This window comes from Podarcis melisellensis, assembly GCF_964234715.1.
Source record: "Podarcis melisellensis genome assembly, chromosome: W".
Classification (NCBI taxonomy): Eukaryota; Metazoa; Chordata; class Lepidosauria; order Squamata; family Lacertidae; genus Podarcis; species Podarcis melisellensis.
Genome location: NC_138535.1, coordinates 12,089,509 through 12,115,754, shown reverse-complemented (window position 1 = coordinate 12,115,754; position 26,246 = coordinate 12,089,509). Strand labels below are relative to the sequence as shown.

The 26,246-nt window shown below is 43.5% G+C and overlaps 2 protein-coding genes across 2 annotated transcripts in view; both read left to right on the top strand.

Moving 5' to 3' along the window:
• Window positions 1-26,246, top strand: part of LOC309361218 (uncharacterized protein) — a gene marked incomplete at its 3' end in the record, with an annotated part of 424,120 nt that overhangs the window by 220,602 nt on the left and 177,272 nt on the right. The gene's annotated exons all lie outside the window — the stretch shown is intronic.
• LOC309361165 (BCL-6 corepressor-like protein 1) overlaps window positions 1-26,246 on the top strand; it is a 126,364-nt gene that overhangs the window by 56,278 nt on the left and 43,840 nt on the right. Inside the window, 6 exon segments of the mRNA XM_081896134.1 lie at window positions 843-923; window positions 5,694-6,010; window positions 19,624-19,738; window positions 21,545-21,765; window positions 22,621-22,827; window positions 22,926-23,092. Coding sequence (XP_081752260.1) covers window positions 843-923; window positions 5,694-6,010; window positions 19,624-19,738; window positions 21,545-21,765; window positions 22,621-22,827; window positions 22,926-23,092 — 1,108 coding nt within the window.

Sequence of the window (26,246 nt, the reverse complement as noted above, 5' to 3'; positions counted from 1 at the left end):
AGTAAACCTTTTAAAGGGTTAAATCTTAAAAGCGACTTCAATAGATGTAAGAATTGATTGCCTTTTAGCGCCTCTTCAAAGGCTCCAAACATCAAAGTCCTTTGCTTTGAATCTTAAGCAGTGACAAGAGACGGACTTCCTGGTTTCGTCTCTCGCTTTTAGCCGAATTAGCAATAATTTATCCTCCAAATCTTTCTTTCTTTTCTTACTCACGAGTTGTTGTTTTCCAATCGGATGTTCCCAGGAAAAGAGGACAGCGCTCGCCGACAGCAGCTACGCGGCTTCACTCCACAGAAAGAGCGATTGACTCACAGCACCGCGCCAACCCTTCCACGTTACGAGGTCCCTTCTGCGTTTCGGGGGGCGCTCCTGGTGCCCGCCGAGTCCCACGGCCACAGGCTTTCGCTGCCTGTGGTTTTCCGACGTGGGTCTCCGCTATGCCGTAGCGGACGACCCGTTTCTGCAGAGCTCCCTCTTCGCGGTTAGAAGAGGGCAGCCATTGTCGGACGCGCCGCCTCCGGAACCTAGAAATGAAAATTTTAAAGTATATTTTCCGATTAATGTGGAAGTGGGACAGAGCAGACTGAATGACTGAACCCATGAACAGTTTGATCTATTGTGCCCTAATCTCGAGTTGTGTGTCTGAAAACCCCCTTTTGGGTTTGTGGGCTCACTTTCCCAGCTTCACACCTGCTTGTGGCTAAGATCTCTGGGGATGGGGGCAGGAAGGAAGATGTACAGCGTCCCTGGACCAATAGTTGTATTATTCCAAATGGCAGTTTAGTTTTCAGAGCTCTCTTCTTTTTTCTTTTCTTTCCCCCCAACCAAACAATCCTCCTCAGCTTTTGTTGAGAAGAAATCAAAGAACAGTTTCCGGGACTTCATTCCTGTGGTGCTGAGCACCCGCACACGCAGCCAGTCAGGTGAGTGGCTGATTCCTTCAACCTGGGGTAGGGGAACCTGGCTATTTTTCAGGGAGTTGTGGTCTGTCTGAAACATATGCTTGTGTGTTGTGTAAAATCTTCTTAGCTTAGCTGCCTTGGTCCCCCAGTCCCTAAACAACCATACAGAAAGAGACAAGCAATATCTGTTGATTTTGCAGAGTCCTTTACACAGCAGAAGAATGAGTAGTACATACTACATGCTTAAGTTTAGTTTATTTACACTTCAATGCTGAGAGATTACAAGCAGGCATCTTGCCTCTGCTAGAGCAGAGAAAAAACTCCTCTCTCCTCGGAAACAAAGAACTCCGAGAGAACTGTGAAAAACAGGAAACCAGTGTACGTCACATCCAGTCTCCCATTCCCGTGAGAAAACCAACAGTGCATTTACTGTGGAATGTAAACAACCTGTCTTGTGACAAGCACTTCGTTGCACAGAGAAGAAAGCAGAAACCAACATCCTCCCCCTTTCTGTGAACATCACTGGGCAGCGTGTTCGTACAATATCAGTACAAACCCAACTTCTGCACATAGGTACAGTGTTGATCCCTTGATACAATCTTGGACAATACATCAGCAGGAATTTCATTACCTGGCATATAGGACACCGTTACGAGTCCCTTCTGAATACGTTCCCTAGCATGTTGCAATTTCAATTGCAAGTGCTTCGTGCTTTGCTTACAACCTTCAGAATTCAGCAAAGCCAAACATGCTTTGTTGTCCTGGTAAACCTGGATTGGACATTTGACAGGAATTTTCATGTCTTTGCACAATTGTAACAACCATTCACAATCCTTAAGTGAATAAGACAGTGCATTCAGTTCAGCTTCACAAGTACTTAAGCTAACTGTTGTTTGCTTCTTGCATGACCAATCAAATAGACCCTGATTGTACATGTAGCAAACTCCAGACGTACTTTTCCTGTCTGTAGTGTCACTTCCAAAACTTGCATCTGCAAATATCTCAAGACCACCAGACTTCTGATTGTTAAATCTCAGTCTGTAATGCATAGTGCCTTTCAAATAGCGTGCTATGCGTTTCAGAGCTTTCCAATCCTTAACACTAGGATTGTTGACTTGTCTGCTTAGCAAATTACAGCTAACAGCAATGTCAGGTCTTGAACATCTGGCAATGAAGTTTAACTTGCCTAGCACACTTCTGTACAGTGTAGTGTCAGAAAATGCTTCTTCAGTGTCTTCTACCTGATAACCTGTTGTCATCGGTGTGTCTACAGGGTTAGCATCCATCAGGTTTAGTTTACTTAACACATCAGCAATTTTCCGTGACTGGTGTACTAGAATGTTACCATCTTGATCTCTCTCTATTTCCAGAGATAGGTAGTTGTTTACCTCACCAAGATCTTTCATGTCAAAGTGCTCTTTCAGTTGAGCTAGGGCGTTATTGTACATTGTGATATCTTTCCAATAAAATAAAAGATCATCAACATAAAACAAACAATACAGTTTCTTTTGCCCCTCCTCTTTGACAAATACACATGGATCAGCTTTCCCTTGCTGAAAACCTAGAGAAAACAATACTTCAGTGAGTTTTGTGTGCCAACACCGTGCACTTTGTTTGAGGCCATAAAGGGACTTTTTCAGAGCACAAACAAATCCCTGTTTTACCTGTACGCCATCAGGTGGAAGCATATAAAGTGATTCATCTAGAGATCCGTACAGAAAAGCTGTATTCACATCATGGTGACTAATGTGTAGATTTTCCTCTGCAGCTAGCTTGAACATAAGTCTAATGCTCTTATACCTCACTGTGGGTGAGTAGGTCTCGTGATAGTCTTCACCTGGTACCTGTGCAAAACCTCTGGCTACCAATCTGGCTTTGTGTCTGACTATCTTGCCATTTTGATCAGTCTTCGCTTTGAAGACCCATTTGCTTCCAAGCAGTTTCATTCCTGGAACTACTGGAACTAGTTCCCAAGTCTTGTTCCTTTCTGTAAACAAAACACGAGAGAGATTCAGCCCAATAACTCTCTGGAAGGTTGGCATCATGCAGCAAGGTTTTTAACCCTTGAAGCAGTGTTTGATTTGCCCGTTCCGCAAGTCCATTCTGCCATGGCGAGCGAGGACTAGACAAATCGTGTTGAATTCCTTTCTCAGTCAGAAAAGCTTCAAACTGCTGAGAAGTGAATTCTCCCCCGCGATCACTGAAAAGAGTCTTTATCTTCTTACCATGCACATTTTCCAACCAAGCACAGAATTCCTTGAACCTAGGAAAAGCCTCTGATTTCTGCTTGAGATTGTACACATAAATATACCTGGAAAATGCATCAATGAGAACCATGAAGTACCTATTTCCACCCAAAGAGGGCGCTAGTGGTCCAACCAAATCAGCATGAACAACTTGGTATGGTTCTGTAGCTTGCCTACTAGACACCTTACCTTTCGCAGCCATTTTTACCTTGTTTGCTGCGCATGCCTTGCACTTCATGTGGTACCTGCAGGGTTTAATAGTCATACCTTCAACCAAGGCAGGCATTTTTGATACTGCCTCAAAATGCAAATGACCAAATTTTCTATGAAAATCGTGAATACATTCTGCATGCAAACTTTTGTTAGAACCTGCAATGCAACAAGTGTCATCCTGCACAACATCATCATAATACAAAACATACAAACGATCAACATATTCAGCATACAACACATAATCATTTTTCTTTGTGATGATGCACCTTTTGTTCTTAAAGGAAACGTCAATTTTCCGTTCATTCAGCTGTGCAACGCTGAGTAGATTATGCTTGGCATCTGGCACATAAAGCACATCCTGTATCGATAAGTCCAAACTGTGAAGAACAACAGTTCCGTAGCCTTTACTGGGAATTGTGTGGTCATCCGCCTGGTGAATCGCACCTTCCTGCGGTGTAAAAGACACGAACAGTCGCTTATCGTTGCACATGTGGTGGGTCGCCGCTGAATCAACAACGAAGAAAGATCTAGACGTCTTCTGGACCTCTGCAACTTTTGGAGTGAAGCGTGAGACCATTGCCTTGTGCTGCGTTGTCCTGGACACCGGACCTTTGCCTTTGCTCTGGCCTTTTCCACGCGATGAGCTTCCACTGCGCTGCACTGTCTTGGCCCTGGGATATCTGCATTCCCTCTTCATATGGCCTAGACGTCCACACGAGTAGCATTTCACTGCCTTCAAAGCTTTGGCGCCATCTGGTGGTTCCACTGCACTATGGGATGACGTCTGTAAAGTCTCCCACTTGCCCATGCAGCTAGCACCCCGGCGATCTGCTTCATTCAGAATCACGGCAGTAACATAGTCCACTGTCAGCTGAGCAGTTGGTTGTACAGAAATCTGAGTTGCAACAGACTCCCAACCTGAACCCAAAGATTGTAGTATCATGAAGGAATACACAGCCTCTGGAAAGTTGAGTCCTCTCTGTTGCAGCTCATGTCTCAGATTATGCATCTCCATCAGATGTATACGCACATCTCCACCTTCAGCAAGAGCCATATTATGCAGCTTGTTAAAGTAAAACATAGTGGATCCAGCTTCTGTCCTCAAGTGAGCCTCTCTCAGAGCGTCCCAAATTTCTCTGGCTGAGGTCTTATCACGCAATAGACAGAGCTCTTCTGGGGATACTATCAATGTAAGAGTTCCCCTTGCTTTGGAATCCTTAGCTTCCCATGCATCTGTAACTGGAGCTGGGGGGGGTGTCTGTAATAACTTCAAACAGACCCTCTTTCCACAGAATAGCCTCTGCATAGAGAACCCAGTCCACATAGTTTTTCTTATTGAGCTTAGGAATCCCACAAGCATCCTGAAGGGCCATCATGACTCTGGCATCAGCCTTCTGCGTCATCTCTGCTGCTTTAAATCAGGCTGCTTTATACAAGCTGCTTCAAACCTCATTCCAAAGGCAAGTTCAAAGTTACTTTCACTTTCCCAGCCATCCAAGCCACTACGCTTGTGCCGTGGCAAACGGCCTTTAAAAGTTCAAATTCCAGCCATAAAGCCATTAATTAGGAGCTGGCAGGCTGCCCGGAGCATGAGCACATACCTCTCAATCAATCAACTTGACGCAGAGAAGATAAGACCGGTCCGTTTCTCTGTTCCTTTGCCGGAACTCCCACTCGACCTACGGAGTCCATCCTTCAGCTTGATTGCGTTATTCTGGGCCCAGGACCAAAAATGTTGATTTTGCAGAGTCCTTTACACAGCAGAAGAATGAGTAGTACATACTACATGCTTAAGTTTAGTTTATTTACACTTCAATGCTGAGAGATTACAAGCAGGCATCTTGCCTCTGCTAGAGCAGAGAAAAAACTCCTCTCTCCTCGGAAACAAAGAACTCCGAGAGAACTGTGAAAAACAGGAAACCAGTGTACGTCACATCCAGTCTCCCATTCCCGTGAGAAAACCAACAGTGCATTTACTGTGGAATGTAAACAACCTGTCTCGTGACAAGCACTTCGCTGCACAGAGAAGAAAGCAGAAACCAACAATATCTCTGCTTTGGGTCAATTTAATTTTGAAACCAAGTGTGCAGGCTTTTGAATTACACAGGTCTCTTCCTCAGAGTGAATTTGGAAGAAAAATCAGCATCTGGATTTGCTAATTGTTTTGTTGTTGTTGTTACTTGCGAAATGAATTATATATTAGGGGATCCTGAGAGGAAAAATTGGGCACAAAAGAGTGAGGTGTTGCTAAAGCTGAGATCCCGAGGTGTAGTGCTTAATTCTGATTCAAGAGCGGGGGGGGGGGGGTCCTTTCCTTTCCTTCTTCCTGTAGGAAGCATGGGAGGCTCTTCTGTTAACATGTTGGAGGAGTGTGGCCAGGAGATTCTACTGCCGGTGGAAGAGGAAGAAGAGAATGTTGAGGGAGAGGATCAATTCACCCTGAGGCATCGCAGGCTGAGAAAATCCCACCACCTCTCCCCCCACTCCGGCTGCAAAGACAGAGAGCAGTCACGGTCAGAGAAGAGCAGTTTCCACTCGCGCAAGGGTCAGGGGATGCCGTGGCAAGTGGATGCCACTCGGCAGCTGTGGAGCTGCAAGGAGGCGGCGGAGGAGAGCGGCCACATCATACCTACGGGACTGCCTCTCCCGGTATGCCCCATGGAGAGCCTCAAGGTCCATAAATAGCAACACCCTAGAGATCCCGGGCCCTAAGGAAGTCAGATTAGCTTCAACCAGAGCCAGGGCCTTTTCAACACTGGCTCCGGCCTGGTGGAACGCTCTGTCCCATGAGACCAGGGGCCTGCAGGATCTGATTTCTTTCCGCAAGGCCTGTAAAACAGAGTTGTTCCGCCTGGCCTTTGGCTTGGAATCAACTTGATCCCCTCTCCCTCTTTCATTTTTCCTTTCTCCTTCTGTGATGGAACTCCTATTTGGGGACTTCCCTGGGTTTTTTCTGGCCCACGTAGGACCAGTCTGGATAGTTGGCCTTGAAGATTTGACATTTTTATCCCCAAAAAGTTTTTTGTTTTTTTAAAAATAATTTTTATTAACCGGCCAATCAAATCAAATCAAATCAAATCACATCACATCACATAAATTCCAAATTACAAAGCTGAATTTTGAATTTTGTTGAGGGAACCCATATTTCAAGATCTGAAGGGGGATTCTGATCATCTTCTTGCCACTGCGTTAATGTCCAAATCAGTCCAAACAAAGTTCATAATTCTATCCAGTCTTATCTTGCTGTTTCCACATCACATCTTGTTCATATATTTTCTCTTTTTTCTTTCTGATCTCTTCTGATAGTCTCCTTAAGCCGATAAACACCAATAATAATCCTGTGTGAATTTTTCCGTTCTTCCAATCCTCACATCGAGATGGTTTCCATATATCATCGCCTTCATAGATAACAGTGCTCTTTCCATCATTAATTACAGAACTGTCATTCTTAAGTCCCACTGAGGAGTTTCACCCACAATATAAAAACAGCTCTATTTCTCTATTTCTCCTCTCAGACTTAAGTCCTCTGACAGAACTTCCCAATATGGCGACGGAATTTTTAACTGCGTCATTCCAAAGCCCTTATACATTCCACGCTCTTCTTAAAAAATGCTTTGGTTAGATAGTTTATCTCCACACAGCCTTAAATCCACAGCTTAAGTCCTTAAAACGACATTTCTGACTTATGGGGGGGGATTCTTGTTTAATCACATAAAGGAAAGAAAGGAAAGGTTTTTTCCCCCCTCCCCCATCAGTCCCTTTGCCATACCGAGTCTTGGCGTATCTTCTCATGATTTATACTTGTTCCTCTGACTCGTCTTGTTTTATCAGAGATCTCTTCTGTTAGCAGTCTTTACTCCCCCTTCTTCCTTGAAATATGTGCATTCGCTTCATCCAAATTGTTTCTTTTGAAGTTCTTGCAGCTTTTGGCGCAGATCAGAGACGGCGTCCAGGAGCGCCGAAATCCCACAGGAGGGCATTGTGCCTAGTGCCCCCATCCCCACAAATTTGGGGGTGGTATAGGGCACAGCAGGCAAGGGCAGTCCCCCACCACAATCCGAGGGGGGGGGTAGGGAGGCTATTTACTCCCATCACAGCCTCCAATTTACCTCGTGTGGGTCGGAGAGATGTTATTGTCAGCCATCTTCTGATGCGCCCCTAGTGGTCCCTCTTTATCCCCCAAGAACAGATAAGATGGTGGCGCGTGTAGACGCAGCGGCTGGTTGCTCCTCAACTCAGAATTTGGCTTTTTTGTCCTGCCAAAATAGACTTGTTTATAGTCGGCAGGACATGTTATCTATTCGGCTACGGAGTGAGTGCTGCACAAATTGTGAGTGTCTCCGCGTCTGCAAGGAAGATTTTTTGACTTCAAAGAACTGGGGAGTAAAGAGACACAGGAGAAGGAGAGACCGTAAACAGAAGAGAGGCTGCAGAGGAGGAAGGCTATTAAGGCAATTAAGGTTGAAGACACAACATTATAACTTACCGCTTCCCAGCATTTTCTATGCGAATGTGAGATCTTTGGTGAATAAGCTGGAGGAGTGGAAATTGTGGATAGCAACGGAGAAAACTGTGAGTGAATGCTGTCTTCTGCTGCTTACAGAAACTTGGCTGACACCAATTATTCCTGACTCAGCCATAGAACTAACAGGCTATACAGTGTTCCGCCATGATAGAACAGAGGACTCTGGTAAAAGAGGGGGGGAGGTTTGTGTGCATATGTGAATAACAGCTGGTGCACAAACCACGCTGTGATAGCTAGTCATTGCTCCCCAACTATATATATATATATATCCCCCAAGAATTTACAGCAGTACTGATAACTATAGTATACATTGCACCTGATGCGAACATCAATGAGGCAATGGGTCTTCTGCATGATGCCATTAGCAGACAACAAGGCAAGTATCCCGAGGCTGCATTTCTTGTATGCGGGGATTTTAACCAGGCAGATTTGAAAGTGGTCCTATCTAAATTCTATCAACACATAAAGTGTGCAACCAGGGGAGAAAGGACTCTGGACAGGCTGTATACAAATGTCAAACAGGCCTATAAGGCTGAACCACTGGCACATCTAGGCCAATCTGATCATGTGTCCCTGCTCCTGACTCCTGAATATATTCCATTGAGGAAACGGACTCCAGCTATAAAGAGGGATATTACAATATGGCCAGCTGAAGCATCCCAACAACTACAAGACTGTTTTCATGACTCCGATTGGGAGGTATTCGCCCAACAGGATGTAGAGACTCATACTGAGCAAGTGTTGGACTATATCAGGTTCTGCACTGACAATGTAACACAGAGGCGCCGGATAAAGATCTACCCAAACAGGAAGCCCTGGATGACAAGGGAGGTCCAGGGGTTGCTAAAGGCAAGAAATACTGCCTTCAGAAGTGGAAATAAGTTGTTGTACAGCTTAGCTAGAGCGGATCTAAAGAGAGGTATCCGTGTAGCAAAGGAGGCGTATAGACAGTGGCTGGAGAATCATCTACAAAGTAATAACACCAGGCAGGTGTGGCAAGGTGTACAAGAATTAACAGAATATAAATCCAAGGATTCCCTGGCAGACGAGGGAGGGGCATCCCTCGCAGAGGATTTGAATGCCTTTTTTGCCCGTTTTGAAGTAACATCTGCAGCAACACCTGCTGAGGCTTTACCACCACCACCACCACTCCCTGTGAAGGCTTTGCCACCATCACCACCATCACCATCATCAGTACAAAGGAATGTAGTAGTCTCTGTGGAAAAAGAAGAGATGAGGAAGGTGTTGAAGGGAATCAACCCAAGGAAGGCCACAGGGCCAGATGGGGTAGCTGGAAGGGTATTGAGAGACTGTGCAGATCAACTAGCAGGAGTTTTCACTGGGATTTTAAATCGATCCCTAGCCCAGGCTATTGTTCCATCCTGCCTAAAGTCCTCTACTATCGTTCCAATAGCAAAAAAATCTAACCCGGAAGATCTGAATGACTTTCGTCCAGTAGCACCCACACCTATAATCATGAAGTGCTTTGAAAAGCTGGTACGAAATTATGTCATTGCCTGCCTACCAGAGGGACTGGACACATTCCAATTTGCTTATAAAACGAAAAGATCGACAGAGGACGTTGTGGCGATTGCCCTCCATGCCGTTCTTGCACATTTGGAGCAGCGGGGGGGGGGGGGGGTATGCCAGACTGCTTTTTTAAGATTTCAGTTCGGCATTTAATACCATTCTGCCACAACGTCTGATGTCTAAACTGGAAGATCTGGGGCTTCCGTTATCACTTTGTGGGTGGATATTGGACTTTTTGTCAGACCGCCCCCAGAGGGTTCGGTTGGGCCCTTATACCTCTAATATGCTTAAGACTAACACAGGAACACCACAGGGATGCGTACTCAGTCCGCTCCTTTATATTCTCTACACGTACGATTGTGTCGCTGCTCACCCTAGTAATAGGGTTGTCAAATTTGCAGATGACACAACTGTGATTGGGCTCATCTCTGAAAGGGAGGGTGAAACGGACTATAGAGATGAGGTAGAGTGGCTGACAGAGTGGTGCAGAGCTAACAACTTGCTCATAAATACAAGGAAGACAAAGGAGCTTGTGGTGGACTTCAGGAGACAGAAGAGCAATGTCCAGCCACTTTTGATTGATGGGGTCTGTGTGGAGAGGGTAACAACGTTCAGATTTTTGGGCATTGAATTACAAGAGGATCTGTCCTGGAGTGTCAACACAAGGGGGCTTGTGAAGAAGGCGCAGCAGAGACTGTACTTTTTGAGAATTCTAAGGAAAAACCATCTTCCGCAGAAACTGCTGCTTGCCTTCTATCACTGTGCCATTGAGAGCATGCTCACTTTGTGAGGAGAATCAGAACTTACAGGGTTAAACAGTTCTGAGTGACGTCTCACATTCTGAGGCGTGGTTATGTTCACATACGGGAATTTTCCTTTGTGTGAGTTCTCTTTCGGTTTTGACTGAGAGGAGAGGCGAAAGATGCCTGCTTGTTCGCCGGGCTAAATTTACAATGTTATTCTACGCAATAAAAGACTATTGGAGATAAGAGGAAAGCCTGCTTCCAGTTTGATTTATTTTCCACACACAGCAACAGTTTTCCCCCGCTGCGTGAACTCTGCTGGGACTAAGCTGAGAGAGCTGAAGATGTTTTCTATCGGCACAGAAGCACAGTATGAAGGGGGAAACGTGCCGGACGCCATCTTAATTGCACACACTTATGGCTTATGTGTGTGGTACGGAAGCTGTACTACCCAGGACAGGATGGGGTTGTGCAGAGTTGTTAAGGCAGCAGAGAGCATTGTTGGCTGCCCACTCTCCACCTTAGAGCAGATTTATGCCACAAGGTGCCATAGGAAGGCACTGGACATAGTAAAAGATCCATCGCATCCTGGTCACTGTCTCTTCGAGCTCCTGCCGTCGGGACGGAGATACAGGACGATGAAGACAAGAACGAGCCGTCTTAAGAACAGCTTCTTCTCCAGAGCAATCTCGGCCCTGAATGGGAAGCCTGGACTTTGAAAGTCATCTAATCTTCCTTGCTGTATTATACTGTATTGTTTTAATTAGTGTTTTTATAGTTGTTTTGATTTTGTGTGGAGTGCCCTACCTGGGTGGATGGAGCAGCCAAGTAATTTCTATGTCCCCGAGAGGGGGCAATGACAATAAAGATATTATTATTATTATTATTATTATTATTATTATTATTATTATTATTAAAAGTTTTGATTTGAGTTTCTACTGAAATGAGGCTGAATTTTAATGTTGTATGTTTGTTTGTTTTTTGTTTTTTTTAATAAATGAATTTTATTAGTATTTTCCACACAACAACAACCCGAAAGATATCAAAAGATAGCAATACACAACACACAAAAATCAACATTCGAAAACTAAAAAAGACAAAAAAAAACAAAAAACAAAAAAACAAATCCATATCTTACAAGTTAATATTATAAACACTAAAACAACAACAACAAGACATTGACTTCCACCAATCCCACAGCACCTCCTTTATCTCTCATTCTGTCTTCCTGATTTCCTGTTTTCTTTATCCTCTCTATCCTAACATCTAGATATAAATCCTTCTTTCATATCCTTTCACTTCACAAGGTTATTCCAGACTCAGCCAGATTTCTGCCCTCGAACCTTGACTTTTGAGGTATTCATTACGCACTCCCATTATTTTTAACTTCATTTTTTGGTTTTTGTCTTATTAAATCTGTCAATTTGGCTAATTCTAAGTATTCTGAGAGCTTACATAGCCACTCTCCCCTAGTGGGTAACTGATTCCCTTTCCAGTACTTAGCCACCAGGATTCTTGCTGCAGACGTTGTGTATAAGAAAAATCTAGTTTTGTCTTTTGGACTATCGTCATTTAAAATTCCTAAAAGGAATGCCTCTGGCCTTTTACTATATGATATTCTTAATATTTTCTTTATTTCTTTGTGGATCATGCTCCAAAATTTCCCAATTTCGGGGCACGTCCACCACATATGGTAGAAGGTTCCTTTTTGTATCTTGCATCTCCAGCACTTATTATTATGTTTTATTCATTTTTGCAAGACTTTCTGGTGCCATGTACCACCTGTGATACATTTTCATATAGTTCTCTCTTATTAGGTAACATGCTGTAAAATTTATATTTTTTGTCCATAGTCTTTCCCATTATATTCAATTGGGTGGCCCAGATCTTGTTCCCATTTTTTAATAGCGTCTCCTTTTTCCTCCTTTTCTACTTCCCCATTTTGTAACAGTTTATATATTTTTGAAAGAGTCTGTTGGTTGTTATATAAAATTTCCTTTTCCCATGCCGAGATTTTTTTATCAAACCCTTAAGCTTACTATCCTTCTCAAATATTGTTTTAATAGAAAATATTCTAACCAATTCACCCCCCTCTCTTTTAATTCTTTTAATTTCTTTACTGTTGGTTACAGATAGGTAGCCGTGTTGGTCTGCCATAGTCAAAACAAAAAAATTCCTTCCAGTAGCACCTTAAAGACCAACTAAGTTAGTTCTTGGTATGAGCTTTCGTGTGCATGCACACTTCTTCAGATACCAGGTACTGGAAGGTGCTACTGGAAGGAATTTTTTTGTCTTTACTGTTGGGCAATCTTTTATCTCTTCTACGAGTTCCCTATATGTTAGCCAGCTATCTTTCATATTGCTTCTGTGCAAGGCTGATGACTCTATAGGTGACAGCCACCAGGGAGTTTTGGCTGTTACTATTGTTTGATTTCTTTCCCAGACTTTGAATAGGGCCTTTCTCACCAAATGATTAGTGAATCCTCTATGTGCTTTTATTTTATCGTGACCCAGATAACCATGCCACCCGAAAACTTTGTCCCAGCCCTCCAGGTCTAAGATTTCAGTATCTGTCAGTAACATCCAATCTTTTAGCCATGTCATGCATGCAGCCGCAAAATACAGCTTGAGGTTTGGGACTGCGAACCCGCCCCTTTCTCTAGGCTCCATCAGTACTTTGAACCTTACTCTTGGCTTCTTACCTTGCCAGATAAAATTAGAAAGATCCCTTTGCCAACCTTTAAAACATTTTGTCCTGATAATTATTGGGATCGTCTGGAAAAGGAAGAGCATCTTTGGTAGAATTGACATTTTTATCAAGGATATCCTTCCCCATAAGGGCAAGTTCAATTTATTTAGATATCCTTTTATTTCCTTCCACTTCTTCACATAGTTATCTTTGTACAAATTGGTATTTTTATTTGTGATCTAGATCCCCAAATACTTAACTTTCGTGGTAATTTTAAGGCCTGCTACTCTTTCCAATTCTTCCTGATCCTTTACCCCCATATTTTTCATTAATAATTTAGATTTTTCTTTATTTAACTTAAAGCCTGATACTTCTCCATACTCAAACAATTTCTTTAGTGCTTCTGGTATACTTTCTTCTGGGTTTTCTGTAGTAATGATTACATCGTCCGCAAACGCTTTAACTTTATATTGTCTATTACCTAGACTAATCCCCTTGATTTTTAGGTCCTTTCTTATCGCTATTAGGAGTGTTTCCAGCGTCATAAAAAACAAAAGTGGGGATAGAGGGCATCCTTGTCTGGTGCCTCTTTCAATTCGGAATTCTTCAGTTATTTCATTGTTAATTATTAACTTAGCTTTCTGGTTTTCATATATCGCTTTACTACCATTCGAAATTTTGTTCCCAAGTTTCAAACTTTCCACAGTGTGGACCAGAAAATTCCAGGCCACAATGTCGAAGGCTTTCTCCGCATCTACCAGTAACATTGCCACCTTCTTGCTAGGTTTCATATCAATATATTCTAGAAGATGAGTCACTAGACTTCCGGAGGCGGCGCCAACGGCAATGGCGGTCTCCTTCTGATACAGAGGGGGAAGCTCCACGGAAATCGGGTCTACCCGCTGCAGCGAAGCGGAGACCCTTCCAAAAACCGCAGGCGAGCAAAGCCTGCGACTGTGGGACTCGGCGGGCACCTTTGCGCCGCCCCCCCCCCCGTTTGGCAAAGGGGCTTGTTAAAAAGCTCCGGAACGAGACGGGGGTGTGTGGCTCGGTGCTGAGAGTTAATCACTACTTCTGCGGAGTGAAGCTGCACAGCTGATGCCAGAGAGCGCTGACCTTTTTCCTTTGAAAATTCGGCTTCTAAACTACAACCCGTGAGTAAGATTTCGTTAAAAGTGGAAGATCAAAGGATTTGTTTGCTTTGATCGACGCAAAGAACTTGAATTTGGCACTGAAGCGGGAAGGCGCAAAAAGGAAGTCCGTCTTCCGGTTTTGTAAATAGGACTAAAGCAAAGACTTTTGAAGCTAAGAATTCGGAAAATTGAGCTAAAAGGAGCTAAATTTTAATGTCTGGAATAAGTAACCCCCCTCAGAGTGGGGGGAAGAGAAGAAATTTTTCGATTGAAGGAAAAAGGGTGAGGGAAAATAAAGACCACTGCTTAATCCCTGATATTGGACTGCCAGAGACAGCAGGGAAAGTTCTGCACCATTTAAAGACATTGTTACTACATGAGACCACTCTGTAACTGAACTGACTTTATTGAAGGACCCTCTTTGTAACTGTTGCTTTTGACTGAAGGATACTACTGCCTATAGAAATAAGTTACTTTGAAAAGAACATTGTTGCCAAGGAGCTCCCCTAGAGGAGCTTTGTGATATAACTGGGGATTTTCCATTATAGCTGGCCAGGAAATTTTCCCATTACTAAAGAATCTGAACCGTGAGAGTGACCTTGAGTTTCAAAGATAAAGTAATGGATCAGCTTCTACCTCAGGAAAAATCCCAGGTAAACTCCTCAAAGATAAAAACCAGGCTGCAGCAACGAAGACAATCAGTAGTAGCCCCACCTGTCTTAGAAAAAGAAGAAATTGGACAGCCTGGAGCAAAAGGTGGGGGCTCTGAAGAGACATTAAATGCATCATTAGATAAAATATTTGGAGCTTTGGAAAAATTGTCAGCTAAAATTGACTTAAACACCACAACTATCAGCTCCAACACACAGGCCATTGATCGGTTGCTGCAGGACTCTAAATTGACAAGAAAAATTGCTGAGGAAGCAAAAGAGAAGGCACAGACAGTAGAAGAAAGGATACAGCCAATTAACAAACAACTTGAGGATCATAAGGTGCTATTGTCCTTGATCGAACTAAGAGACAAACAGACCAATTTAAGGATTAGGTCGGTACCAGAATTGGAACAAAATAACTTGAGTGAATTTCTGACACAGGAATTTGAAGAATTCTGGGGCCTTGATCAGGACAAAGATTTTAAGATAGTGACTGCCTTCAGACTCGGTAAAGGCGGCAAAGGGGGAAGAGGGGTAAGAGACTGTCTGATTACACTCAGATCTAAAGAAGAGAGGGACAAAATATTGAGCCTCCATTACCAGAAATCATTGGAGATAGAAGACTCAAGGACTGAATTTTTTAAAGATATCCCAAAATACCTATTAGACCTTAGAGCTAAATACGGAGATTTAGTGTATCTGTTAAGAAGAAACAGTATCATTTTTTAGGTGGGAGTTTCCACAAGGCCTGTCTTTTACCTATAAAGGGGGAAAGGTGAAGATAAGATCAGAGGAAGATAAAGTGAGATTTCTGAAAGATCACGAGGAAAATCTACAAAAAGAGGCAGAAGAAAGAGAACCGAAGATACCAAGACCAGGAGCTTTGGACCCAGGGAAACCACCATTGGGACTGGATAAATCAGAGAAAGTGATACCACCCACAGATCAAGAACAATTGCTGGGAGCTGTTGGAAGGAATATAGAATAATTTATACAATGTCTCTGCGGGCACTAAGTTGGAATATTCGAGGTTTGAACTCCCCTGACAAAAGGAAAAGAATCTTTCATTTATTGAAAAAGGAAAAATTGGATTTGATTTGTCTGCAAGAAACCCATGTGACCAGAATACACAGGAAAGTATTAATCAATAAAAGATTAGGTCAAGAATTTATTTCATCAGATAAAGTTAAAAAAGAGGAGTTGTGATCTATGCAAAAGAAAGTTTATCACCAAAATTTATTTTTAAAGATGACCAAGGAAGATTTGTGGCAATTGAGATACAATCTCAAGGAGAGAGACTCTTGATAGTAGGGGTTTATGCACCAAATGAGGGGAAATCAGAATTTTTTAAGAAACTGCATGAGACATTGTTGGACTTTATGGATTACAATATCATCATGCTCGGAGATATGAATGGGGTGGTATCGACAAACATGGATAAGTCAGAAAGACAGGTGGTGACAAAAGATGGAAGACTACCGAAAACCTTTTTTTAAATGACAGACAATATGGACTTGATTGACATTTGGAGAACTAAGAACCCCCTAGGTAGAGAGGGGACTTTCTTTTCTGAAGCCCAAAAGACCTGGACAAGAATTGACCAAATCTGGATAACCAGAAGAATGGCTCCCAAGATTTGAAAAGTGGAAATTTGCCCCAAAACCTGCTCCGACCATAATCCTGTGAAAATGGAAATGAAATTAACACCGACTGGTTCCTTCAGATGGAGGATGAATGACACCTTGTTTAGAGATACAGAAATCACCAAGAAGGCCCAAAAAATGATGAAGGACTATTTCGAGATAAATTTGAAGACTTCTGTGGAAAAAAGAGTAATCTGGGACGCAAGTAAAGCTGCAATGAGAGGGTTTCTGATACAGCAGAATGCAATAAAAAGGAGAACTCAAGAGGAGAAAAAAGAAAAGATTTTGGAGAGTATAAAAGGCAGCGCTGCCTTCCCGCTCTCCCGGAAAGGCAGGCAGGGGGGACAAAGACTTTTGTCCCCCGCCCGCCTTCGGAAGAAGTCCAGGACCCCCTGCCTGCCTAACCGGGGGCTTTTAAATCGCCCCGGGACTGTCCGGGGCGATTTAAAAGCCCCGGACGGCTTTTGAAGGCAGACGGGGGGGAGCAAAGACTTTTGCCCCCCCGCCAGCCTTCAGAAGAGGTCCAGGACCTCTTCCGAAGGCGGGCGGGGGGCAAAAGTCTTTGTCCCCCCTGCCTGCCTAACCGGGGGCTTTTAAATCGCCCCGGGACTGTCCGGGGCGATTTAAAAGCCCCCGGACGGCTTTTGAAGGCAGGCGGGGGGGAGCAAAGACTTTTGCCCCCCGCCAGCCTTCAGAAGAGGTCCAGGACCTCTTCCGAAGGCTGGCGGGGGGCAAAAGTCTTTGTCCCCCCTGCCTGCCTAACCGGGGGCTTTTAAATCGCCCCGGGACTTTGCTCCCCCCCCCGCCTGCCTTCAAAAGCCGTCCGGGATAGCGGGAAGCGCTTCCCGGCTCTCCCGGACCGCTTTTAAAATGCTGGCGGTGGGGAGCAAAGCCTTTCGCCCCCGCCGGCCTTCCTGGACCTCTTCTGAAGTCCGGAGGGGGGGGGGGAAAGGCTTTGCTCCCCACCGCCAGCATTTAAAAGAGGTCCCCGGAGATTTCCCTATGGGCTTTCGTCTTGCGAAGCAAGCCCATAGGGAAAATCGTCTAGCGAAGCGTCGCAAAAACCGAAAAACCCTTTCGTCTTGCGGGTTTTTCGTCTTGCGAGGCATTCGTCTTGCGGGGCACCACTGTATTCAGGTTGGAGTTAAACAATATAAACTTAAGGGCTTTGCAGATGACCTATTATTGACATTGCAAGAGCCAGAAACTAGCACCAAGAGGGCCCTAGAAGTAATCCAGGAATTTGGTCAAGTAGCAGGTTTTAAGTTGAATAAGTCAAAAACCAAGGTTTTCGAGAAGAATCTGACACCAATAGAGAGGGAGAGGTTTCAGAAGGAGACAGACTTAACATTGGTAAAGAAAGTAAAATACCTGGGGGTGAACATGACCGCTAAGAATGTGAACTTATTTAAAGATAACTATGAGAAATGTTGGTCAGAAGTGAAGAAAGATCTAGAAACTTGGTCGAACCTGAAGCTTTCCTTGCTGGGTCGAATTGCTGTTATTAAGATGAATGTATTGCCGAGAATGTTATTTTTATTTCAATCACTACAAATCATTGACAAGATGGACTGTTTCAAGAAGTGGCAAAGAGATATATCTAGATTTGTCTGGCAGGCCAAAAAGCCCAGAATAAAATTTAAGATACTTACTGATGCTAAAGATAGAGGGGGGTTTGCCCTGCCAGACTTTAAACTCTATTATGAATCAGCAGCTTTTTGCTGGCTGAAGGAATGGCTACTTCTGGAAAATACGGATGTGTTAGATCTTGAAGGGTATGATAATGTATTTGGGTGGCATGCATATCTGTGGTATGGCAAGGTAAAAGCACATAAGGCATTTAAAAACCATATTGTCAGGAAAGCATTGTTTAATGTCTGGATCAGATATAAAGATTTTTTGGAGAGTAAAACCCCAAGGTGGCTTTCACCCATGGAAGCGAAAGCTTTGAAAAAACTTAATATGGAGGCAAAATGGCCAAAATACTGGGAAATTTTAGAACAGGAAGGTGACAAATTGAAATTGCAGAGTTATGAGAAGCTTAAAGAGAAGGTGCGAGACTGGTTACACTATTTTCAAATAAGAGAGGTTTACAACCAGGACAAAAAAGTGGGTTTCCAGGTGGAAAGAACAAAGTTAGAGACAGAACTGTTAGAACCCAATGCTAAGATACTATCAAGAATGTACAATTTGCTGTTGAAATGGAACATTGAGGAAGAAACAGTAAAATCTGCAATGATAAAATGGGCACAAGATATAGGATATAATATCATGTTTGCTGACTGGGAGAAGTTGTGGACCACCGGGATTAAATTTATGGCATGTAATGCCCTAAGAGAGAATATTATGAAAATGATGTATAGGTGGTACATGACTCCAGTCAAGCTTGCAAAAATATATCACTTGCCCGACAATAAATGGTGGAAATGTAAAGAAACTGAAGGTACATTCTTTCACCTTTGGTGGACATGCCCAAAGATTAAGGCTTTCTGGGAGATGATCTATAATGAATTGAAGAAGGTACTTAAGTACACTTTCCCCAAGAAACCAGAGGCCTTTCTCTTGGGCATAGTCGGCCAATTGGTGTCAAAGAAGGATAGAACTTTTTTATGTATGCTACAGCAGCAGCAAGAATACTCATCGTAAAGCATTGGAAGACACAAGACCTACCCACACTGGAAGAATGGCAGATGCAAGTAATGGACTACATGGAAATGGCGGAAATGACTGGCAGAATCCAAGACCAGGGAGAAGAGTTGTTGGAAGAAGATTGGAGGAAATTTAAAATTTATCTACAGAAACATTGTAAAATTTTTGAATGTTAATGGCATTGAAATGAACTGAAGGGGTTCTAGCGACAAGGTAAAAAATAAGATTGGATTGATAATAGATAAACTAAATTGGATATGAATTTGCTGAACTAATTTTTAAAAGGGATACAAAAAAGGGAGATGTGAGGAAGTCAGGAAAATAAGTGAATCAAAGATGAGGAATTAAAAAGAGGGATTTTTGTGTTGTTGTTTTTTTCAATGTGCTTTTTCTTTTCTTTTTTGGTGTTGTCTTTTTTCTTTTTTTCTAAATGATTGTATTTTTTGTATTCTATAACTTTATATTTTTGTGTATGTGTTTTTTTTCCTTTTTCTGTTTGTTGTTATTCTTAAAACTTAATAAAATATCATTTAAAAAAAATAGAAGATCAGTCACTATTCTTGTATTATTTTTTATCTGTCTTGTTTTTAAGTTGTATTTTAATCAATTGTTTTTATACTTGGTGTTAGCCACCCTGAGCCTAGAATTAGTTGGGGAGGGTGGGGTATAAATAAGAAAAGGAAAGGGGGAAAAAAAGAGAACGAAAAGGAGGAGGCAGAAAAGCTGGAGGTACCAGACTGGAGAGTACTTGATAGAGCGGGAGAAAGAGGAGCACATGAGATGTTGCAACAAGCCGTGGAAAATGCAAGCAGGTAGCGAAGGGGAGCCACCGGGAACGGCTGCAGGGCAGGGATCCTCAAGGCGGCAGCCCTTGGTGCAACTTCTGCGCTGTCAGGCTAGTGTTACTTGGCCCTGTGGCAGCTTTGCATTTAACAATTCACTTACTTGCCATGGGCAACCAGGAATCCCATGCAGGCAAGTGAGTGGACTCGCAAAAGAGGCATGGACCTTTCTGCCTCTTCTCTGCCAACCTGCTTTGCAGAATGCAATTTTTAAACAAAGCATTGCCAGTGTTTCTTGCTGGCCGTGGGGCGGGCTGGTAAATAAAAAACACAAATTTGTGGGCTGTGCCACCCATGCCAAGACCTGTGATTGGGAGGGTTATAAGGGGCAGAGAGGGAAACATTGTTCACCCTGTGTGCCCCCACTGCTCACAATGGTTGCCAGCACTCTTAGTTTGCCTACCATGTTTCTGTGCATGTGCAGTAGTTTCCCATGGAAACAGTGTGAACTTGGGACTGGCAGTCTCCCTTCCTCGGGTCATCTGAGGTTTTGCCAGCATTGACCATGCATTTTGAACCATGTGGTGCAGTCTGAAGTTTGTGATCCTGCGCCAAGTGCTGCACACAGCCCTGTCTGTGCCTGAAGCACCCCTGGTGGACATCCATCCAACTTCACCTCCCTAGAGGTTGTCCAAAATAGACCTCGCCAGCTTCTTAGCCTGCTTATTTGTTGCTGAACGGCTCTGAAGTCTATGGAGTGCCCTTTGAACAGCTTATGCTGCAGCTGTCTCCTCCCTAGAATTTAAAAGGCAGTGCTTTACCAGAGAGGAAATAACAAGCAATTGTTGTCCCTCTCCTTTCTGGCATCTTTTTTTTAAAAAAAACAAAAACAAAACCCTTTTAGGCCATTGGAAAGAAGAGGGACAATTGCTCTTGCAGGCTTGCCAAATTAATCCCACTGTCGGTTGCAGGAAGGCATCCCTCTTCAGCCTGAGTGAGGACAAGTCTTCCGTAGTGGCACGGAGCAAGGCACAACTGTCCAGTTTGCCAGCTGCGGTAGCCACCAGGGGGCAGCTGCTTAAGCTTGGTCTCTGTTAGCACGGGTGGAAAAAGCTGCGGAGTGCTTCGTGAAGAGCTTAAAGGCCTGGAAGCCTTAAGGGAGGACACGGCCGCATGTATTGTGGGAAAGTTCATTAAGCAGGAGGAAACCACGTAGAACTTCAAGCACAGCTTCCCTTTGGGGCGATTGTGGACATCTGCAGTGTATCTAACGGTGTGTGCTGCCAGTGGTGGGTCCGTCCACCAGTCTGCTTCTCCCTTCGCCCTCGTTTGTATGCTAATTCTTTGCTTCTGGTCAGAGGTATCAGTTTCCCAGAATCCTTTGCTTTTGCAGTTCTCTGGCCCTCTGATCCATCTTCCTTTCAAGTTGTTAGCAAAGGATCATATACGTCGATGGCATAATAATAAATTCAATAAAGCTATGGAACTCACTGCCACGGTAATGTGGCAGTGGCTCAGAATAAAAGGGAGCTAGGGAAATAGGTGCAGAAGTTGTGACGTTAGTGCCATTTCAGTTGGCTAAAATGGAGCAGTTGCTTAGCAGCACACCATAGACTGAGGATGCTGGACAGCTTCCTCTGATGTACCCACGGCTGGCTGATAGTATGCAAGGGGAGCTAACCAAGAAGCTTGCTCTGAAGCCTCTGCTGTTCCTTTCTTTTTCTACTCCCCACTTCTGTTTGCATGTTCAGGAGCTGATGTGTGCATTTGAGCCCAGGGATGTGTGCATTTGAGCCTCCTTTGTGCTGTTTAATCCCCCTCTGCCTTGCCTTGCAGACTTCAGGTACCGAAACCACAAGGATGCTGTGCCGAGCAAAGGCTCGGCCCTGTGCTTGAGGAGCAGGCTTTCTCCAACCCTCCAAGGACTCCTGGACTTCCACAATGGATTCCTCTTGGATCACCCCAACTCGGCTCCCATCCAGGATGTGCTAGAGAAACCTTCCGGGGAACGCAAATGCAAAACCAAACACCTCTCAGGCATCTGTGAAGAGGGGAAGGTACAGTATTGCTTAGGAGATGCTGGAGTTGATTTCGGGATAGGGTTAGACGGGTGCTGCACCCAGGGCTCTGTGGGAGTCTGAGCTACAAAACCAGGCTCAATCGCCACTTAAAAGGTTTAGCTAGCAGATGCTGGGAAATAACTTCTCTTGGTTGCCTGGGGCTTTGGGAAGTTGCCACTCGGCATCACAGACCAAGGATGGGCAACCCGTCATCCCCCTAGCTGGGGTGGGAGGGAGCTGAAGTGCCAAAGGCAGCACATCCCTGTTGTCAACAGTACTAATTTAAGCAAAACAAAGAGTTTCATCCTGGTGTACAGCTGCTTCCTCAGTTCCTGTGAATGGATTTACTAGCATTTTTCATTTTATTTTAAAGGGCTCTCAATATGATCAGAGCAGAAGCCGTGTGTGTATGTGTTCAGAACCCAAATCAGCAATCCGCCCTGGGTACGTCTGCCTGTGCACAATGCAAAGGCCGAATGGATTACTGGGAGCAGAATTCAGCATTTGAGAGTCTCGGTTTTCTTTTCTTTTTTTAAGATTTTAAAAAATGTGAGCGATGCCTGTGAGATCCCAGGAAACTGGGCTAGCGTGGTGTTGGAGAGTGTGATTTACACAGCTGAGATTTCCGGACTTCCATATTGTATATCATTTTCTGCCCTTCTCAACAGCTAGCAGAAGCAGAATTGAGTGTGCATACAAAAGTAAATGTGTTATTGATGTAAACTGTGACGTTGTGGAATGCAAGCTTTTTTTAGAGGTTCAGCATTCTTCTTCACTTAGCCCTGTTCTGACACTACTCTTCTTCCTCCCCAATCCCCCCAATCATTCTCTGTGTTCCATTTTTTTTTAAAGGCCAAGGCACGCCTGAGCCAGTTCAAGATACGCTCTCCAAAGAAAGCTCAGGAACCCTGCTTGTTGAACAAGTCCCTGCAGCACAAATCAGAAAGAGCCCCTGAGCCCCCCGCAGCCCCGCCAGTGCCCCCTGAAGCTCGTCGACTGATAGTGAACAAGAATGCAGGGGAGACACTGCTGCAGAGAGCAGCCCTGCTTGGCTACAAGGTAGGTGCCACTTCTTGCAAGGGGGGCGGGGCGGATAAACAGCAGGAGACAACTGCTGCCATTGTTTACTAATCTTGGGTTGGGGGTTCTTTCGCCAGGATGTGGTGATGTACTGCCTGCAGAAGGAAAACAACAATGTCAACCACAGGGACAACGCAGGCTACACAGCCCTGCACGAGGCCTGCGCTCGCGGCTGGGTGGACATCCTGCAGCTCTTGCTGGAGCATGGTGCAAACGTGAACTGCAGTGTGCAGGATGGCACCAGGCAAGTCCACCGCTGCTGAGGAACCACAGTTGCCAGGGGCTTGGCCAGGGGCTAAGTGGTCCACTGAATCTGGGCCTCAGGTGGCCCGTTTTAGCTTCTGAATCTGTAACATTGATGAGTTAAGCCAGTGAGAGCTGCTGTGGTGCAGTACTTAAGAGTGTCAGATTTAGGGCAGAGGAGAGTCAGGTTCCATTGCCAACTCTGCCACTCTCTGGGTGATCTTGGACCAGCCATACCCTTCCTACCTAACCTACATTGCACGTTTTTAATGAGGGTAAAGAGACGGGGGAGACTACGTGAACTTCCTTGAGATTCTTGGGAGGAAAGGTGGGGTGGCAATTAAATAAATAAATGCAACCTACCTTGTCTGTGTGCTCTAAGAGGGGCATCTTGCACTGAATTTCTTTTTCTTTTCTTTTTTGCATTTGCTTTCCTTTTTTAAAAAAAAATATTAGGCATTTAAGCAAAACATATTATCCAAAAACATGTCTTCCTTAATATTTTCCCCATTTTCCTCCCTTCCCCCACCCTCCCCTAAAAAGCCCACCCCCCACCCCCTGACTTCCCTCAGTTCCAATCTTTGGTTTCTCTATGAATGCTATTCTCTGCATGTTACAAAGTTGTATAAATCCTTAAGTTGTCTAACTGATTATTGTCAATAAAGAGTTTGTGAGTGTTTATTCAAAACCTGCTGAAGAGTCCAATTCACTTTGTTGCTTCTTCAAATTGTTTATAAAGGGTTCCCATTCACTTTTGATGTCACAGTTATCCTTGTCCCGTAGCTTATGTGTCAACTTTGCCAGTTCTGCATAGTCCATCAGTTTCTCTTGCCATGATTCTTTAGTTGGGATTTCTTCAGTCTTCCATCCAGACTCTCGCGGCCGTTGTTGCATACATGAAGATGTTTTTCAGGTTTTTTGGCAGGTCTTTCCCTACGATCCCTAACAGAAATGCTTCAGGTTTTTTAACAAACGTTAAGTGGAACATTTTCTTCACTTCATTGTGTATCATTTCTCCAAAAAAAATTTATTACATTACAATCCCACCACATATGAAAAAATGTCACCTCCTTTTCCTTACATTTCCAACATATATTTGAACTAGTTTTGTACATTTCCCCTAACTGCACTGGTGTCATATACATCTTCTTCATATAATTCTCCTTCAACAGGGAACAGTCTGTAAAATTTATTTCAGTTTTCCTTAACTTTCCCCAATCTTCCATCATAATATTGTGGCCTACATCTTGTGCCCATTTAATCATGACTGATTTTACCTCTTCATCTTACGTCTCCCATTCTAATAGTATGCTGTAAGCAGCCTTCAGTAATTTCACTTTCCCTTCAATCACTTCCGTTTGGAATCTAGATCTTGTGTAGCTAAATCCTTTCTTACTGTCTTCTTTATATGTTTCGTATAATTGTTGCTAGTGCAACCAACTCTGAAAATGATCTTTGATCTCGTCATAATCTCTTAATTTCCATTTTCCATCATGATCCTTTAATAGATCAACATATGTGAGCCATTTTCCTTTCTTTCCAAGTGGTTTGAGCAAGTAATGCTTCATGTGGTGAAATCCACCAAGGGGTCTTTTGTTCCAATAAATCTTTATATCTCTCCTATACTCTCATTAATGATTTCCTAATTATATTGAGGCATCTAATCACAGCCTGCATTTTTATCAAAGCTTATATATTAGGATCTGTATTTTAAAATGAGCTTAAAGATTTTCAAATGTTTCATGCCAGGCAAACCAGCTGCCTAAGAACCTTGGCAAGATGTTTATTCTCCTGGACAAGGGGCCCCTTGATTTATAGCAGAAAACAATTCTCAAAGTCGTAAAAAGGGAATTACAGGCTAAGAGCAAGGTTACACTGACCCTACAGATTAAGCTTAGGCAAATAGTAAACTTGAGCCATATCTTCTTCCTAAGGTTAAAAAGGTCAAGAGAAATGGAAAGGAAAACATCTAGCTGGCAGAAAAGGAGGGAGTATTTTGGGAAATCTTTTTCTAAAGTTGTTTCTTTCTTAAACTGATATCCTTTTAAGATTTCTTTTCCTTTTAAAAGGTTATTTATGCTATGTATTAAATATATTAGCTTAAATGTAATTATGCAAAGGATCTAGAAAGAAAGAAATGTTAAATTCTTATTTCATAGTGAGGCAAGGGGAAAGGGCTACCCCTACGCTATCCACATAATCAGTTATCAGAAACCAATATATTCAATATATATTCATATATGCTTACACAAATCAAGGAATACAGTACTTTATAATCCATTTTAAATCAAAAGGGAAGCTGTGCTTTAGCAAACTGCAAAATGCTTGAAACAGCGAAATTTGGAGCTGACCTTTCCCCTAAACATCTGCGCACCCCGGACAAGGGGGAAAGACATGAATCAGAGATTCTGATACAAATTCCCCTCAGATACAGGCTAAATTAATCCACAGAACAGGAAGAGCAAAACCACAGAATGTCCAAGCTCCCTGTCCTGTCATTACTGGGGGAAAGGTTAGACAGAGCGTCACTGCAAGCTCGGAAAGCAGAACTAGAATCCGGTGCTGACCAAGGCTTGACCGGGGGTCAGGTAGCGTGACAACCGCTTGCTGATTGGCTGATTCTCGCTGACAATATTGTGAGTCCCTCATGATTGTCTTATGATCAATGATTTGCTGTATTCTGCTCAGGTATAAAGACCTCTGGATTTCTGTCAATCGGGGTCCCAGTTCTTTGGAAGATATTCCAACTGGGTCCTTATTGCCTGGCAATAAACCTCACCTTCTTATTCTCCAAATGCTGTCTGGCTGATCTATATTTTAAACACTTCGCGAGTACCTCTTTGCTTCAATAGAATCATGGTTATAGGAGACCAGAGGGGCAAATGAGCCCAGCCCCCTGCCAGACAGGAGACGCCATCGAGCACTCCTGATATATAGTTGTCAGGCTTTTTGTTTAAAGACCTCCAAAAGGAGATCTTTCATTGATGATGCATGAGAATGTGAACTTAAGATCCTTGACATCTGTTAAAGATAAAAATTTAAAACCATTAACGATCTGTTTTGGAGGGCAATAGGGCAAGGAGGGCAAGAGGTGAGCTGGTAATTAAGGTTCCTTGTTGAGATAAATGTAAGATAAATGATTACTTATTTGTCAT